At 35.7% G+C, this 19,200-nt stretch overlaps 1 protein-coding gene and 1 non-coding gene across 13 annotated transcripts in view; one reads left to right on the forward strand and one right to left on the reverse strand.

The window, feature by feature from the left end:
* Nucleotides 1–19,200, reverse strand: part of Mast2 (microtubule associated serine/threonine kinase 2) — a 181,613-nt gene that overhangs the window by 89,926 nt on the left and 72,487 nt on the right. Inside the window, exons 1-2 of one of the 12 annotated variants that reach the window (XM_046468725.2) lie at nt 3,950–4,235; nt 1,202–1,396 (exon numbers count right to left, since the gene is read on the reverse strand). The exons of 10 other annotated variants lie outside the window; for them this stretch is intronic. In XM_046468725.2, coding sequence (XP_046324681.1) covers nt 1,202–1,396; nt 3,950–3,999 — 245 coding nt within the window. In that variant the 5' untranslated portion in view covers nt 4,000–4,235. Of the gene's footprint in view, nt 1–1,201; nt 1,397–3,949; nt 4,236–19,200 lie in introns of those variants that run through there. One more of the 12 variants, XM_046468727.2, reaches the window with a different exon arrangement.
* On the forward strand, nt 18,177–18,362 carry LOC124075427 (U2 spliceosomal RNA). Its single transcript, XR_006846044.1, has one exon. It is a non-coding gene; the product is annotated as a U2 spliceosomal RNA (small nuclear RNA).

The raw sequence follows: 19,200 nt of genomic DNA on the forward strand, positions 1-19,200 counted from the left end.
CAATTTTCTAGCTTTTCAGTCCAAAATTACTAGTCATCTTTAACTTCCCTTTTTTCACAAACCCTGAATCTAATCCATCAAAACAATCCATCAAATTCATCTTCAAAACACATTCCAAATCTAATCATTTCTTACACCTGCATCATCATAGGTTTAAATAACCATTGTCTCTTAACCTGGATTACACCAATAGCCAAAACTTTTGAACAGGATATTCTCTGACTTTAAACCCTCCAATGGCTACTTACCTCACTCAGCATAAAAATAAATACAATGGCATTTAAAGTTCTACTTAATCTGCCTCCCCACTACATCTCAGACCTGATTTCCTACCAATAATTACCTAATTTATTTGATACCAGGTTCATGGAACTCTGTGCTGCACAAACTATACATAAAGCAAGCTCCTAAACCAGGCCCTTGACACTGTTGCTGCATCAGCCTGAACACTTTTCCTTCAGATCCCTCCATTCTGGCTCCAAGACTTCCTTCTGATCTTTTCTCATATGTCAATTCATCAGTGAGGACTTCCCTGACCATCTCATAGAAAATGTCAACTCCTGGCTGGCCCTCACATTTTCTATTCCCCTTATTTTACTGCATTTTCTCAGTAGCAATTCTGGCCATCCATTATGTTATTTATCTACTCATTAACTTGTTTGTCTCTCTGTCTCCCCTAGAACCTAAGTTCAGAGGATAGGGACTTATCACTTTGTGGTCACTATTTTGTCTTCCATGCCCAAGGCTAAGTAAGTCCAGTGCATAGTATGCCCTGAAGTAATACTGAATATATAAAAAGGAAGGCAGAAAGAAATACAAGAGGACTGTTTTCATCAACTTAAACACATAATTTAACCCATTTTGGACTCCAATTTTCCTGCTGTGTAAAACATGGAGTTTGAATGTTTTAATCTTTGAAGATCTCTAGCACGCTGCCCTGCTCTGGAGTGGTCCAGCTCACAGGATAGCCCTGTGGTCAGGATGGGCACATAAACTATCTTAATATTAACATACTAACGTATTTTTTTCTCCTGAAAATTTGAATATAGCAGAGATCTGTGAGTTCCCTTTATTCTTCTCTGAATAGGACTTAACTCTTACTTAGTTTCTTCCCATTATTAAGGAGTAAAGTATGGGTTTTATCTATAAGGTCAGAAGCAATCACCAAGACCCACATTCACATTACAACAGATTTCCTTACCTCCACTGCAGTGGGCAGCTGGAGCAGGGACTGCCAGGACTGCTGTGGGCTTGTGGGCTCAGGAAAAAGGCAAGAGGAGAAGTAGCCAGAACACAATCAGCACTAAACGGGATTTTAACAAGGGAGAAAGCTGGAGTTGATGTGGGTGAGAACTTATGCTGGTTTACATCGGCTCCTCGGCAAAGAGTAGAGATTCTGACAAGGACCACGGTAGGAAAAAAGAGGGTCAGTGATAATTTATCATCCAAAAAGAACATATTTAAAGTAGTTAGTTTAGAAATCAAGAAAATTAAGTGGTCAAAAATCATTCTCAAATATTCTACTTCAGTTCCAATGTCAGCAAAGAATGATGGGCTAAAACTTAATCTACAAAATTAAAGCCAAAAGTTTAAGCTTTGACTATTCAAAGTATTTAGAATTGACTTTGGGACAAACCAAACACTGTATAAATTTGCAACTCATCAACTAGTAAAAAGCAGGTAACAGTTCATGTTCAATGACTAAAACTTCCTAAAGAAATGTATATGTCCACAAAAGTAAAACATCCTCAAAAGTTTATAAATTTCTGACTATATCTACCATGACACCAAGTTATTTCGCTAACTCTTCCCTAATGAGTACATTAAATTATGTCATTTCATTCCCTACTATAAACTTTGCTTCTATTTAAATGTGCTTCTATTTTAATTTTAAATTTAAATTTCTGGGTTCCTTTTCTCCCTGAAAACAATCTAACCATCTTTTTATTTTTATTTTTTGTGGTGCTGGGGATCAAACCCAGGGCCTTGTGCATTCGAGGCAAGCATTCTACCAACTGAGCTATATTCCCCAGCCCCAATCTTAATATGTTCAGTCCTACTGAAGGTTATTAAATAAGATAATTAGATTCAAAACAGACAGGTGATAAATATAGATTTCTAATTTGTTGTCAATGGTAGATATGACCCAGATGATGAAAAATAAATGACAGATTTACAGTATTTAATTTGCTATAGCATTGGCATGGCATATATATATATATATATATATATATATATATATATATATATATATATATAATATTTAATTATAATATTTTAATTACAAGATTAAAAAGTTACTTAAGTATCATAAAAGCACCTAACCTGTTTCAAAATAACATTACTTTCCTGTATTATTACTGCTGACTCTTTAGAATATGGATATGGTGTCCTTCTGCTTATGTTTAATTACACATATTTAGAAGAAATCTTTGCCTTCCTTCTCATTAACCCTTGAACTGACTTCAGCTTATTTCTTAGGTAAGTACATTGGAGGCAGGTGTGATAAAATAGGAAAGGGGAGGTTGGACAACTATTTAAAATTAGTCATGCCCAAATTTCCACAAGCTCAACATATTTTTCCTTGTATATAAGTTAGCGCTAATTAAACATACAATACACCACTTAATATTTGTTAGCATGAACAATATTGCTTATATCAAGTTTGAGAGCCTTAAATCTTACCACATAAAATGAAATTTAACTATTTTGATGGATGAATATATTATTGTTATTATAAAAGTCTATGACAACCAAATTTCATTTCCTTTTTAATCCTAATTACCACTCTGCAAACTGGTTATATGATGGGGTTTGAATCTAAGAAGCTGTGTTTGATAATGGAAAGATGATTTATAAACTACTTACTAGTTCCTTGGGTAGTATTTTCCAAATTTAGTCATTAAAACAAATACAAGGATTCCCAATACCACTGTATCAATATTCAAAAAAGCATGACTATTGACCACTTACATTTTTTTAAACTACAAACTACATTTTAAAATTTCATTTTCCTATCAAGTCATCTTTACTTTAATTAAGTTTCTTTTTTATGGCCATTTATAAGGGAATAAAATGCCCTTATTTACTTCAAACAAGTGCTATTTTCTGGGGTCTGGTAGAATTAGTAGTAATTCAATCAATGAGCATCAACAGACATTGAAAGGCATCAGCCCAAAGGAAGCCACTGAAGAAATCCGACTAAGCCATAATGTCTGGGCATAAGCACTAACACCCAGGAAAAAAATCTGAAGTGCACTCTCTCCACCCTGTGAGTTAAGCAAAGGCATTTCAAGGTGAAATGGATTCTAGGACTCTTCTTCCATTGGTTCTCTGTCTGATCAATTCCCTCAGCACTTCATTAAATAAACCTCAGCGGCTCTTGGAAATGTCACTCTGCAGTGGAGCCTTTCCTCATTTCTGAGACTTGAAATTCTCACATGATAAAGCACTTTTTTATATTGACCTATAGAGAAATAAGATTTAAGGCACATCCTAAAGGAGCCCCAGTTTGGCTCTAAAAGGGCAGGTCTGAGGGTCTGAGCTGACAGGCTAGGGGCAGAAATGCAACACTCTTCAATCAGAGGAGGTACTTTTCTTTTCCATCTATTTCTCACATTCCTGGGGCTTGTATTTGCAGCTTTGACACTAATTTTAAACTAGAACTTGCTTTCAATACAAGGAAAAAATTATTTTCGTTGTTATCGCAGTTCCCCAAGTGCCTAGGAACCCCTAAAATTATATCCAACTCAAGTTTCCTGAATTGGAAACTCCACAGCCTTGGACAGGGACCACGAATTTGACCTTGAATTACTGAAGCCAGCTCAACCCTCTTCCCGACAGGCATCTCCAAGGCAGTCTTCATCCAAGCAAATGAAGCTGTGTTAGTTGGCATTAGTTCTTTTTCTGACATTCTCCGGTTTCCAGTCACAGACCCCAGCCTCCTTACTGAATCCGCAGGCAAGGTGCGCCCAGTCTCTCCCTTCTCCGTTTCATCATTCTCCTGGCTATTCAAGCTCTGCCCTCCTTGGCAGGAACTTCTCTCACACAAGGGATACATCAGCCAAAAGAAATTTACAAAGGCTCCCCAAACTTACAAGGAAAATTAAAGAACTTTTCTCCAAAACCATGATATTCAGAATCCCCTCTCCCCTCTAAAAAAGACCTAAGAGCCCAGGAGGCAGTAGGGAGCCAGAGTGAATTTCAGATCCCAAATGAATCAGCTGTCCTCTGATCTGCCTGACATCATTCACACTCAGTAGACAGCAAATCAGAGCCCCAGAGAGCACCTTGTTCCTTGTCAGTGACAAGCACCAAATTCCCTCCCCAACAAATCAACTGCAACCTCCAACTCAGAGTTGGCAGCAGTGAAGGCCCTGGCAGAAACTGTACATACCAACTTGAAAACTCACACTATGTCAGAAATACTATTAACCCAGGAGGCATAGGCCAGGCTACAACAGCTGTTGCAATGAGCCGGGGATTAGAAGATAGCTCATTAATTTACCAATTTGGGATCTGTAATATGCTAAGAATAATCGGGCATTTCTGCAACACTGTTCATTCCCAGGCCTAGAGAAGGATGACAGGGCCTTAACATTAGAGCTTAAAGTATAGCCTTATTCAAATTCTGACTCTGACCAATTTAAGGAACTCATACTGCTTGAAAGCTCGAAACCACTTTTTATTCAATTTCTATTATTATCTAATCATTTGAAAAATCTTGTAATGAGAAAAGCCATAAGGAAAGTTGAGAAAATAAACCCATGGGCTGGGATTGTGGCTCAGTGGCAGAGTGCTTTCCTCAAGCATGTGAGGAACTATGTTCAATCCTCAGCACCACATACAAAAATAAATGAACAAAATAAAGACTGTGCCCATGGGGAAAAAAAAAAGAAAAAGAAAATAAGCCCAGAAACTAGTTTAATTTCATTCAGTAACCATTAATGAAAGCATTTTTTTTTTGAAAGAGAGAGAGAATTTTTTTTTTAATATTTATTTTTTAGTTTTCGGCAGAAACAACACCTTTGTTTGTATGTGGTGCGAGGATCGAACCCGGGCCGCACGCAAGCCAGGCGAGCGTGCTACCACTTGAGCCACATCCCCAGCCCAAATGAAAGCATTTATATGGCAGACTTTCTACAAGACTTAAAATAAGCTGCAGAAGATCTCTTTTGAATTAAGCTACTTAACTTGTGTATGCTTTGGTTTCCCCACCTGTGAAATGAAGATAATTAAGGATGTAGTGAAGATAGATATATGTAAGACAGAAAGTACCTATCACAGAGAAAGCACCATAGAAGTGTTAGCTATTGATACCGGTCTTCCTCTCCGGGAACTATCTCCCACACTAAAGGGCATATGTCTAAATGAATAGGAAATCATCTGAGAAAGCCAAGGAACAAGGTAAACTGTGAGTTAGAGACTGGCAGCCAAAAGGTAAGCAACAGTCTTGACCCTGCTGCAGAGGACCCAGCTAACACCAAAGGGCTCTTCTCATTCATCTAAATGGTAGAGTATGTTAAACTGTTTTCTAGAGTAACATTCAAAGGACTAACTAATTCATACTCCAACCAGTGCTTTTTCAATGTAGGTCACGGCTCTTTGGAAAATCTTAAAACCAACTTAGGAAGTCAGGATCAACTTTTTTTTTTTAAGAGGATACAGAAATAGAAAAGAGAATATGAGAGCTTCACATATAAATTCTGTGAAATGTGTTTCTGACAACTACTGCTGAAATAATATAAACTATATGCAAACATGCATCATGAATAGCAATGAAAATCTATTTGTTATTAAGTGTCAGTGTCTAAAATATTTGAAAGACACTGTTCTGTTCTGTTCTGTTTTGTTTTTGATTTTTATTCTGGTACTAGGAATTTAACCCAGGGCATTGTGCATGCTAGGCCTACCACTGAACTATATCTCTGGCCCTTTCTTTTTTTTTTTTTAATTTTTTTATTGTTGGTTGTTCAAAACATTACATAGTTCTTGATGTATCATATTTCACACTTTGATTCAAGTGGGTACCCTTCTTAAATTTTATTTTGAGACAGGGTCTAAGTTGCAGAGACTGGCCTCCAACTTGTGATACTCCTACCTCAAACTTCCATGTGGCTATAATTACAGGTGTTCATCATTGTACCAGGCTCACAGTTCTAGTTTAATCACGCAAGCAAATTCCCAACACTTAGCATCTGTAGGCACTCACTTTTCCCCCCACATATTTGTTTAATTCCTCAGCTCTCACAGCTCCGGTTCTCCATGAGTCCTAAAGATAACCGAATTCTCTCTCAGATATGTAACACCTCTCAGTAGTGCACTTTGGAAAGCATCACATTGATATCAAGGTCAGTCACAAAAGCCCCAGCCTCAGGCTGTCCCATCCGCAGCTGAGGCTTGCAATTATGGTAGGGTTCTAAGTTTCCTCTCGGTATTCTCCAGTTCTTCTTAATACTCAAGACAGGGATCAACACTTTGCGGTACAGCAAATGAAACATCTACCTTTTCTTATTCATTTATACAACTTGATCGCAAACTTAGAGCCAGGGTAGAAAGGCCTCTGACATGGATCACTCATTTTAGAGATCCTGTGTTTGTGAAATAACATAAACACTAAAAAAGTTAGCTCATTAAAGAAATGAGGATGGGGGCTAGGGCTGTAGCTCAGTAGTAGAGTGCTTGCCTAACATGCATGAGGCGCTGGGTTCGATCCTCAGCACCAAATAAAAATAAATAAATAAAATAAAGGCATTCTGTCCATCTACAAACCCAGGGGGAAAAAAAAAAGGAAAGAAAGAAATGAGGATGCCTCTGCCAATGAGATATGACATTCTGCCCTAACAAAATGGAACCCTAAAAATCCACTCTTATAACTTACTGTTTGGGCTCCAGGAAAACACTTTTCCATATTTTCATTCCCATATCCTTAAAAAAAAAGGCAACTCTGTTGGAATTCCATGTGTGGATTATAAAACTGTAAATTTCAGAGAAAACTGTGCTTGAGAGTATGGAATATTTGGGCAGCACAGGGTTTTTGAAATGAAAAGACAACCTGTCAAATCTTTCTCTCAGATAATATGAAAATAATAATCTATTGCCTAAAAAAATTATTGACTAATACTAGAGTTAAACATCCACTTACCTGACTTCCTTCTGTTTACATTCATGGTTCTGAAAGTACTCATAATTTAAGTCAGGGTTCATAACAATTGTACACAGCAATTGAGAATCATTTTGAAGAATTAAGGAATTCATATTACTAGTAAATGTATTTAGGAACATTACAAAGGTAAGAAACCAACATTTTACACTGGCAAATGTTTAATTAATGCTAGAATCATAATTAACTTTATAAAAATGCATATCAGAGGTAATTAGAAATTATTTTAATAAGTTGAATTTAATCTTTAGTAATTTTGAATATTTAAAAAGAAGAATTTTTAAAGTATGGAAATTCTCCATTTTTGCATTTTAATTTATATTTTTGGTACTCTCTGAATACAACATCTTATTTTAAAATCCTATAGATCACTAAAAATGAAAATAAGTTGTACTCACTACAGAGGGGAAAATAAGAAAGTAGAGCTTGGGAAAGAAAAAAGAAAATTTACAAACAAGTTGTTCAAATTAAATTTGGAAAAAAACATTTGCTAACACCAAAAGTGAACAGATTTTACCTGTACTTTACAAAAAGGCACACATAAAATTATTATCACTGAAGAAAACAGTAAATAAACAGAAATCATGGCCTTCAAAAAAGACAAGTAAATTCCATACAGAATGCTAATGTGATTGCTCTTAAAAAGAATAATACTATTTATCCAATATTTACCCAAATACAAAGATTCTCCCTTCATGGTTTAAAAGTAAAACAATCATAAAAAAACAAAGGGAAAGTTAGGTTTAATGTAAATGATTATGAAATTTGATGCTAAAATGCCTAAACATAAAAAGATGATTTAAAAAATGATAAAACAAATAGGATAGAATAAGGACTTAAATAGGGGGCTGGGGCTGGGACTCAGTGGTGGAGTCCCTGCCTTGCATATGTGAGGCACTGAGTTCAATCCTCTGTGCCACATAAAAATAAATAAAGATATTGTGTCCATTTAAGAAAATATTTTTTAAAAATACTTAAATAAAATTAGTAACTTAACTGGTATTAAAGTAAGAGACAAAAATCATGCCTAACATTTTTAAAGGAAAATATTACTCAGTTCTATAGATTACAATAGGAACAAAATCATATTAGACAACAAATTATAATATACATATTACTGAGCTACGTGAATATGAAAAAAGGGAAGTAAAAATGAATGAGAATTTCATTAGATTTATACTTGATGCAAAAAAAATATACATTTTGAGAGAACCAAAAAAAAAATCTTCCAATTTTAGGTACTGCCCTAAAAGACTAGAATATTTCCATGTGTAACTATGACATTATGGAACAGAACTAGCCATTCCACTACAAACCACCATATGACTAGACAAAATCCATAAGGCAACAGTTTTCAGGCTCTGGGAAACAGGTAATACAAGAATATATACCCAGAAAGAAAGAAAACTCAAAATGTGAGCTGCCCGCAAACTGCCTGGGAACACTTTTCTTACATGACACAGAGAGCTAGAGTTCAAATAGAGCACAGTAGTTCCACAAAACTGAGGTGGCACATGTTAGAAGTCAGGGAAGCTAATCAAACAGACATTAATAATTCATCAAGAAAAACAACATATTAGGCCATAAAAAGAAATCTCAAAAAATTTCAGGGGCTGGAATTGTAGCTCAGTGACAGAACACTTGCCTAGCATGTGCTGGGCAAAAATAAATAAATAAATAAAAATAAAGGCATTGTGAAAAAATTCTTTAAAAAAAAAGAAAAGAAATTTCAAAAGGTTAAAATCCTATAAGTTACATTGCCTGACCAAAACCTGAAACTCAATTACCATAAAATACCCCAATATTTGGAAAGTAAATAACACACTTCTAAATAATCTACTGGTCAAACATGAAATGACAAAGGAAACTAAAAAGTACTTTGGATTAAACTATAATGAAGATACATGTACCAAACTTTATAGAATACAGCTAAAAGAGTTCTGAGAGGGAAATTTATACCTTTAAATGTTTATACTAAAACTTTTGTTATATAACTCTTGACACAATTTTTAAAGCTTTAAGAATTAATTCAAAGGGATTAAAACCCACACATTTAAAAGGTAAAATTATAAACTTCTAGATTGGCAAAGATCTTCATGATCTTGGGATAGGCAAAGATTTCTTGGACAGAACATGGTTAGATACTAACCATGAAAACTCACAAACTAAACAATATTATAATTAAGACTTTCTGCTCTTTGAAACATGATATTCTAAAAAGGATAAGGTAAGCCACAGACAGGAAGAAAATAGTCTCTCTCTGTTTTAGAAAAGTGTATAATATCTGGAACTATACCTCTCTTACAACTCAAAAATCATTTTAAAAATTCGTTTTTTTTCAAAATGGGCAAAAGATTTGAACATTTATTTCATAAAATAAGATATACAATGACCAACAAGGGCATGGAAAACATCATTATTCATCTGTGAACTACAGGTTAAAACCTCAGTGAGATACCAGTCTATACCTACTCAAAAGGCTCACATGTAGTAACACGTGTCAGTCGGAAATTCAAGCACATTTTACCTAGTTCTCTGCTAAGGCTATCAGGAGGCTGTAATCAAGGTTTAACTGGGCTGTTTTCCTTTAGGAGACGTGATTCAGGAAGAATTCACTTTTTGGGGGAAGGGCGGGGAAGTACTGAGGATGGATCCCAGGACTTCCTGCATGCTAGCCAAGTACTCTATCACTGAGCTAAACTCCCAACTCAGTAAGAATACACTTCTAAGCCCATTCAGGTAGTTGGCAGGTATTTCCTTGTTGCTGTAGGACAAGGGGTCCTAATTTCTTGCTGGCTATCAGTTCCTAGAAGCTACTAGAAGTTCCTTTTCACCTAGGTTTTCCCAACATGGCTGCTTACTTCACCACACCAGTATGGTGTGGTGAATCCACTAGCTGGATAAAATCTTATATATTATTGTCCCAGAAGTGACAGCCCATCTGATAGGGTTTTGCTAGATTTTAGGAAACAACAGTTTATTGTCTTCAGTATTAATTTCAGTTACGTAAAATGTTTGCTTGTTAATGACGTTATTTTTAAAATCTGAATCTACCATCTTCTAGGTCAATGAAGTTTTATAAAAATACAGATACCCGGATTTACTCCAGACTCACTGTATCCCTTTACTTGATATTCCCAATATATTTTCAGTATTTTCTTGGTTTGTGGGTCGTGTCACAAGATTACTATATATTATACAACAAGATATTTTTCCACTGTAAAAACTATGTTCATGTTTTCTAAGTCAGATATAATATTCAGTGTCTTCTTTGAAAAGAACTTCTCTTAGCAACATGTTGTTAAGACTTTTTGGATTGAATTTACTATTCTTATTTTGCATGCCACAGAAACAACTCAATTCCTTTGTTAGTTGTATTATTTTTATTATAAACATTTATCTGAACTTTCACCACTGAAAAATTATCGGTAATAAATTAATCACAGATAGTTAAGTCTTTGTCATCTACAGAGATTTTGTCTTATGCTGATCCTGTCTGAAGGCTCTGCAATCAACCAGAAGTCAGATTCTGTGCCTTAACAAAAAAGTACTCAGAGATTCAGAAAAAAGGACTACAGCAGGTATTTAAAACCACTGAGATGTCAAAGAATAGACTCTTGGGCACAAGCTTCCAGTGGCATCACTTGGACAATTGGACAATTTCCAGAGCATTCCAGTGTATTGAGTCAGAATTTCCAAAACTCTTTTTAGTTGACAAGCAGAATGTTAACCTAAGATTCAGTGAAATAAGAATTAACATACAGGACTGAATGAACTGAAGAGAGATGACTGTAGTCGTATGTTTGAAATAGTTATTTTCTATGTCAGAAATTCAAGCACATTTTAGCTCTCTGCTAAGGGTATCAGGAGGCTGCAATCAAGGTGTATCTGGGCTGTTTGTTCCTTTAGGAGACTTGATTCAGGAAGAATTCACTTTTTTGGAGGAGTGGGAGAGGGTGATAGGCAGTACTGAGGATGGATCCGAGGACCTCCTGCATGCTAGCCAAGTACTCTACTACTGAGCTAAATCCCCAACTCAGAGAGAATACTCTTCTGAATCCATTTCTATATATGCCTACTTTCTATATATGAGACACTGTGCATGTACAAAATGTAACAACAAATTCCATTGTTATATATAATGCGTGAATTTAAAAAAAAGAAATGAAAAGAGACATTGAAAAGGATAAAAGATAAGACTTATGAATATAAGGAAGAAAAATCCAACAAGGACCACTAAAGTTTCCATCTTGAGGAAGTGCTACTACTTAGTAAGCTAGAAAATAAGAGAAATGCTGTTTTGTGAGAAAGACAATGACTACAGATTCATAAATGCTGAAGGAAGTTGAGGTCTCTGCAATATCCAAGTAGATTATAGTAAACTGACAGTTGTGAGGGCTAGAAATATAAATGTAGAATCATGAACTTAACAATGAGTTATTTCAACATAAACAATAACAAAAATGAGCTCTCAAGAATTTTTAGGTTCTATGTCCATGTACTTACAGTTCAGTAACAACTATGTCCATTTTCTAAAAACAAAATAATTTCTGTAAAGAAATTAGTGATGATTACTGTAACACCCCTGCCAACTTCTGCCAATACTTGCCTTCCCTCTAGATAGGTAGAGAAAATATGTGAAATCATTTTCTATAAAAGACCAAATTTTTTTAAAATATTTATTTTTTAGGTGTAGATGGACACAACACAATGCCTTTATTTTTATGTGGTGCTGAGGATCGAACCCGGGTCCCGCCCGTGCTAGGCGAGCGCTCTAGGCGAGCCACAATCCCAGCCCAAAAGACCAAATTTTTAAAAGATAGGTTCTTACATAGAAAAAAGGTTACCAACTCTGCCTTCACAGTGCTTAAAGGCACCAAAATTACCACTTTTCAAACCCCCACAGAAAAACTAATCATCATCAATACCTCACGGGTTTATTACACTTATGTATCAGGTGATATCTCTTTTCAGTATATTATCCAGAAGCACTGATCCAGACATCAAGTTATATCACAGTGGGGAAGTACAAGACAATGTGTCAGTTTCAGAAACACAAAGTTTCACACCTCACATCCTTGAACCCCAGGAAGGAACTCTTCAGGGCTCTAAGAATAAAAGCCAGCAAGACAGACAGACAGACAGACAGACAGACACACACACACACACACACACACACCACAATGGGCGAGACAGCTACCTTTCACTCTTAAAATCATTCCTTACCTCCACTGACAGCAGATATCCTCTAAGGAATAATGCAAGACATTTTGTGAAATCTGAGGCCAACTACCTTGATATGAAAATGATATTAGAAAGACTTGACTTTCTGGGTAACTTGTGACATGAACACTATTCACAAAGAACTCCCATTGGTAAGGGTTAGATATTAGTGCTGAAATTTGCAAACAAAACAAGTAATCCTAAATGAAAAGTATTGCCAGAAAGAGGTCCCCTCCACAGAATTGTACAAAGAAAGCCATTTAGAACCATTTTTATCTTGAAAAAACAAAATACTCTCCTCGCTTGGGTAAATAAATATAAATAACTTCAAAACTCCAAATTCTTTTTTCCCAGATATGTACACTTAAAACAAGGTTATCAATTTCTTGAGGTATAATATTCTGCACTAGATTTTTTAATGCATTTTTTTAAAAACCTAGATGGGTTTAAATATAAATAGCTTTCTAAAAATGAGAATGATTTAATTTCAGGAAGATAAGTTTAAAATAAACGATATGTGACAGGCCAAAAGAAATTTCATAACCAACTCATCCCAACAATGCCCTTATCAGAAAGGCAGACATGGCTGATGTTCTCATTCCTCATACTGGAACTTAACAGCTTTCTTTCCTATCATAACCTAATCACCACCACCACCCTGCCCCCCAGACTTCTGTTCTACACTCAAAACTGTCACCTTAAAGAGAAAATTAGTTCCTGAACAATCCAAATTAAAACTGAAATGTTTACTTCATAAAAACATATACCCTATGTCTTTTTTTTTTAATTTTTTTTTTTTTTTTTTTTTAGTTTTCGGTGGACACAACATCTTTTTGTTTTATTTTTTATTTGGTGCTAAGGGTGGAACCCAGCGCCCCGCACATGCCAGGCAAGCGCGCTACCACTTGAGCCACATCCCCAGCCCCAACCCTATGTCTTTTAACTGACTATTTTTCCTCTGAATACTCATTATCACTGACCTACCATGTATGTCTTTGACTCTTTTTCGAGCAGAATAGAAACTCCATTAGTACAGGACTTTGTCAGCTTTACTTACTACTACTATATATCTAATATCTAGAATAGTGTCTGTATATAATTGGAATTGCAAGGATATACAGTAGATAAAGTTGAGCAAATGAAAAAGCAGATGGAGGCAAAAAGACAAACAAAAAATAGCACTTGTTATACCAAAAAAATGTCTAATAAATAGCAGTGCCAAGACTCAAACCCAGGTCATCCTGATTCTTAGGCCCAAGTTCTTTGTTTGTAAGCTATCCTTCCACTTATCAATTTGGAGACATTGGAGGAACTATTTGTTGGGTGAAAGTACACATATATTTATATTTATGTTCACGTTTGTTTATTTATTTTATAGTCTGGTGACTGAACCCTGGTGTGCTCTACCACAGAGCTACATTCCCAGCCCTGTTAATTTTTTATTTTTGGAAAGTTCTCACTAAGTTGCTAAAGCTGGCTTCAAACTTGTGATCCTCATGTCTCAGTCTCCCAAGCAGCTGGGATTATCAGCATGCAACACCATGTCTGGCTAGAAGAGTATGTTTTACATGATGTTAAGATATCACATGTCTAAAAACCCATTTTATAGTCCTGTCCATTTGAAAGCAGATACCATATTACAAGAAAAAGCATAACAAGTGAGAGCCTCCAAAATTACTGATATTCATTTATTTTATATTGCCCAGTTATTTTCAAAATTATGCTAAATTAATTAAGTGAAAATGAGGCTCTTAAGAGACAAGAACTAGCTGCAATCTCTAAATTTCTGTGTCCACAAACTACACTTCAGAAAATATGCCAAAGGAATATTTAGGGACTTTATACCTAGAATGGAGCACAGTATCTGCTCCTGTAGGAGCCACTCTGGGAGATGACAAACAGGAACACAAATGTAACGTCCCTCTCCTTCTAACCAGGACTCAGAAAACAATTATGAGAACTTCTAAAACTTTCCAGACTAGGCTACAAAAACAAGAAATGGCAGGTCACTGACTTTATGGATACCAGATGCAAACTATAAAGTATTAATTCAACTTATTCAAACACATGGTGGAACAATCAATCGTCTAGCTTCTCTATTATGAATTCTAAGAAATTCATTGTCTCCTTCTAAATACTACCTATAAACACTTAATCAGCTTTCTATAAAAGAGGTTCCATGGACCCTTCCAAACTGATTCTATGAAGCTAGTTTCACCCTGATGCCAAAACCAAACAAAGAAACATCAAGGAAAGAAAATTTCAGACCAATATCCCTGATGAACATAGATACAAAAATTCTTAATAAAATACTGGCAAATCATATACAAAAACATATTAAAAAGATGTTGTAGGGACAAATGAGGCAAGGTACTGAAGACACCAGGAAACAGTTTTATTTGGCTGCAGCCAGGTTCAGAGGGCACAGCTTTTGCTATAATCTATCAATCCCCTGAACCCCAAATTCAGGTACTTTCAGAGTTTTATACCCAGCATGTAAGGGGAGGGGCTCAGAAGTTCACAGTCTGCAGAAGTTCACATAAAAACAGCTTTTTCTTTCACTGTTTTGGGCAAGTTAACTCTTCCAGGACAACACCTGAGAAGGGGAGAGCTTTTTCTCTCCTTTCTTTCCTCCCCCTGACAGTTGTTACCATGGAGCCCAGTTGGTAACTTATCTTAAAAATGTAGACATCTCTGTGATGCCCAGCTCAAGGCCAGAGGACTTGTTTGCACATTTTTACAAACTACTATACTGGATATTTTTGTGAAAAACTAGTAAGGGGTGTCCAGCACCTGGAGTGCTGATATCTTCTTGGTCATGGCCAAGTAAAACAGGGCGACAGAAAAATAGGAAGTTTATCTACATTGAACTCTTTTGCACAGACTATTTTGCTGACAGTCCTAAAATCAGCCATGGTGAAGATTTCTGGAGAAGCCCAGTTAACATTTTTCTATAGAGAAAGGGGGTGCCACTTCAAAGATAGTACACCATGATCAAGTGGGGTTCATCCCAGGGATGCAAGATTTGTTCAACATACAGAAATCAATAAACATAATTCATCACATCAGTAGACTTAAAGACAAGAATGACATAATTATCTCAACAGATGTGGAAAAAGCATTTGATAAAATACAGCATACAGGGCTAGGGCTGTAGTTCAGTGGCAGAGCGCTTGCCTAGCATGTGTGAGGCACTGGGTTCGATCATTAGCACCACATAAAAATAAATAAAATAAAGACATTCTATCCTTCTACAACTACAAGAAAAAAATTTTAAAAAATACAGCATCCATTCATGTTCAAAACACTATAAAAACTAGAGATACTAGGACATATCAACATTGTAAAAGCTATACATGCTAAATCCAAGGCCAACATCATTCTAAGTAGAGAAAAACTGAAAGTATTCCCTCTACAAACTGGAACAAGACAGGGATGCCCTTTTTTACCATTTTTATTCAACATAGTCCTGGAAACTCTAGCCAGAGCAATTAGTCAGAAGAAAGAAACTAAAGAGAAACGAATAGGAAAAGAAGAACTCAAACTATCCCTACTTGCTGATGACATGATGCTACATTTAGAAGACCAAAAAACCTCCACCAGAAAACTTCTAGAACTCATAAATGGATTCAGCAAAGTAGCAGGATATAAAATTAACACCCATAAATCATTTGCATTCCTATACATCAGTGATAAATCAAATGAAAGAGAAATTAAGAAAACTATCTTATTCACAATAGCCTCAAAAATAAAATAAAATACTTTGGAATCGATCTAACAAAAGAGGTGAAAGACTTCTACGATAAAAAACTACAGAACACTAAAGAAAGAAACTGAAGACAACCTTGGAAGATGTAAAGATCTCCCATTTTCTTGGATAGGCAGAATTAATATTGTCAAAATGGCCATACTATCAAAAGCACTATACAAATTTAAAGCCATTTCTATTAAGGTTCCGATGACGTTCTTCATAGAAATAGAAAAAGCAGTCGTGAAATCCATTTGTAAAAATAAAAAGCCCAGGGTAGCCAAAGAAATCCTCAGCAAGAGGAGTGAAACAGGAGGCATCACAATACCAGATCTTAAAATATACTACAGAGCTATAGTACCCAAAACAGCATAGTATTGGCACCAAAACAGACATGAAGACTAAATGGTACAGAATAGAAGACACAGGACAAACCCACATAAATACAACTATCTCATATTAGACAAAGGCGCCATAAATATGAATTGGAGAAAAGACAGCCTCTTCAACAAATGGTGCTAGGAAAACTGGAAATTCATATGTAACAAAATGAAGTTTGATCCCTATTTCTCACCATACACAAAACTCCAAGTGGATCTAGTACCTACGCATTAGACCAGAAACTGTATGCCTAAAAAAAAAAAAAAAAAACTAATTGTAGGCCCAAATCTCCATCATATCAGCTTAGGAACTGACTTCCTCAACAAGACCCCTAAAGCACAAGAAGTAAAATCGAGAATCAATAAATGGGCCAGATTCAAACTAAAAAGCTTCACAGCAAAGGAAACAATCAAGAGCATGAAGAGAGAGCCTACAGAATGGGAGGTAATCTTTGCCACCTGCACCTGAAATACAACATTAATTTCCAGGACATATGAAGAACTCAGAAAGACTTAATACCAAAAAAAAATTAATAATTGGGCAAAAGAACTAAACAGACACTTAAAAGAAAAAGAAACATGATCAGCCAACAAATATATGAAAAAAAAAGTTCAACATCTCTAGCTATTAGAGAAAATTCAAATTAAAACTACACTGAGATTTCATCTCACTCCAGTCAGAATAGCAATTATTAAGAATACAAGTAACAATAAATGTTGGGGAGGGTGTGGGGTAAAAGGTATACCGTATATTGCTGGTAGACTGCAACCACTCTGAAAAGCAGTATGGAGATTCCTCAGAAAACTTTGAATGGAACGACTATTTGACCCACTTATCACACTCCTTGGCATATACCCAAAGGACTTAAAATCAGCATTATAGTGACACAGCTACACCAATGTTTACAGTAACTCAATTTTTAATAGATAAGCTATGGAACCAATCTAAGTTCCCTTGAACAGATGAATGGATAAAGAAAATGTGGTACAAATACACAATAGAATATTATTCAGCCATAAAGAAGGATTAAATTATGGCATTTGCTGGTAATGGATGGAACTGAAGACTATCATGCTAAGTGAAATAGCCAATCCCAAAAAATCAAAGGCTGAATGCTCTCTCTGATATGCAGATGCAGATGCTGATTCATAATAGGTGGGGAGAAGTAGGAGTGGAGGTTCACTGGATTGAAAAGTGGGGAGTGGGGGGAAGGAACAGGGTATGGGAATGGGAAATAGAGTAGAATGAATTGGACATAATTTTCCTATGTTCATATATGAATACACCAGTGTAACTCCACATCATGTACAACCACAAGAATGGGAAGTTATATTCCATGTATGTATAATATGTCAAAATACATTGTGCTGTCATGTATAACTCAAAAAAACAAAAAAAAAATTTAAAAAAAAAAAATAAAAAAGAAGTTCCATGGAGTTCTGATTATGTGGGAAAGATGACCAAGCAGAAAGATCAAGTAACTAATACCCTCATTTAATGTAAGACAATTCAAGTCTAATCATAACTCCTATTTAAAAACATACCTAACTTGCTAGTGGTAATTTCTAGATTAGCGTCAGCCATGGTTTGAATATGCTTTGTCTTCTCCAAAATCCATGTTGAGATTTGATTTCCAAAATAACAGTATGGAGAAGTGGTGGAGGCACTGGCTTTTTGGCTAAGATCATGGGTAGTATTTGTTTTATCAGTTTAATATCTGATATATCCTCTATCCAAGGATAATATATTAAATAGATTTTTGGAGCAGGGAGATGGAACAGGAGCTTGCTCCATCCACTCCACGCATCAACCTGGTATCACAGTACTTCCGGGAATGGTGCACTCCCCCCACCCCGCACCCCCATACCATTTTCGGTTTGTTAAAGCAGCTTAACTTGATCTTTTTCTTTCTTTTTGTGCTTTCTTTATATATATATATATATTCCCCCCTCCCCCTTTTTTTCAGTTTGTTTGCTTTCTTACCTTGCGGAGGAGGGATTGGCAAAGTTGAATTTTATTCGGGCCCTGCATACTAAGTTCCCCACTACCTCCATGTTTTCCGTGGCTTTTTTTTTTTCTAATAAACAATGTGCTTCTTACTAACAACAACAACAAAAAGGAGTGAATAGGTTAGGCAGGATTAATGTCTTTAGTGGGACTGAATTAGTGACCTCAAAAACAGGTTGCTACAGGTAAGCTGCCCTCTCCTATTTTGCCTCTTCTGCATTTGTCCCTTTTCCTAAATTGAATGGCACAAGGACCTCAACAGAAGCTAAACAGATGCCAGTATCATGTTCTTGGACTTCCGAGCTCCAAAATCATGAACCAAAATAAACCTCTATTCTTTATAAATCATTCCAGATATTATAGCAACATAAAACACACTAAAAGCAATATTCATGTGTCCTCCCTTCCTCTGAACAAATATTTTTCTCTCTAATTTTAGAAATTAAAAAAAAAGATAGTTTGTATTGAAGAACTTAAATTTTAACAGGAGCTCCTCAAAAGAGAATTTATCTAACTGAACCCTTTAACCTCAGAATTTAGAGTAGTTCCCAGCATAGAAGAGGTATAAGTGGATATTTAATGATGATCAATTTTTAAATGTGAGTTGTTATTAAAAAGAGGAGGAAAAGATCATTTTGATCCTTCTTAATTAAACATTTTAAGGCAGTTGGAGTAGGCC

Source organism: Marmota monax, unplaced genomic scaffold (assembly GCF_021218885.2).
Source record: "Marmota monax isolate L192 unplaced genomic scaffold, Marmota_monax_Labrador192_F-V1.1 WCK01_AAM20220418_F8-fsc00008, whole genome shotgun sequence".
NCBI classification, from domain to species: Eukaryota; Metazoa; Chordata; class Mammalia; order Rodentia; family Sciuridae; genus Marmota; species Marmota monax.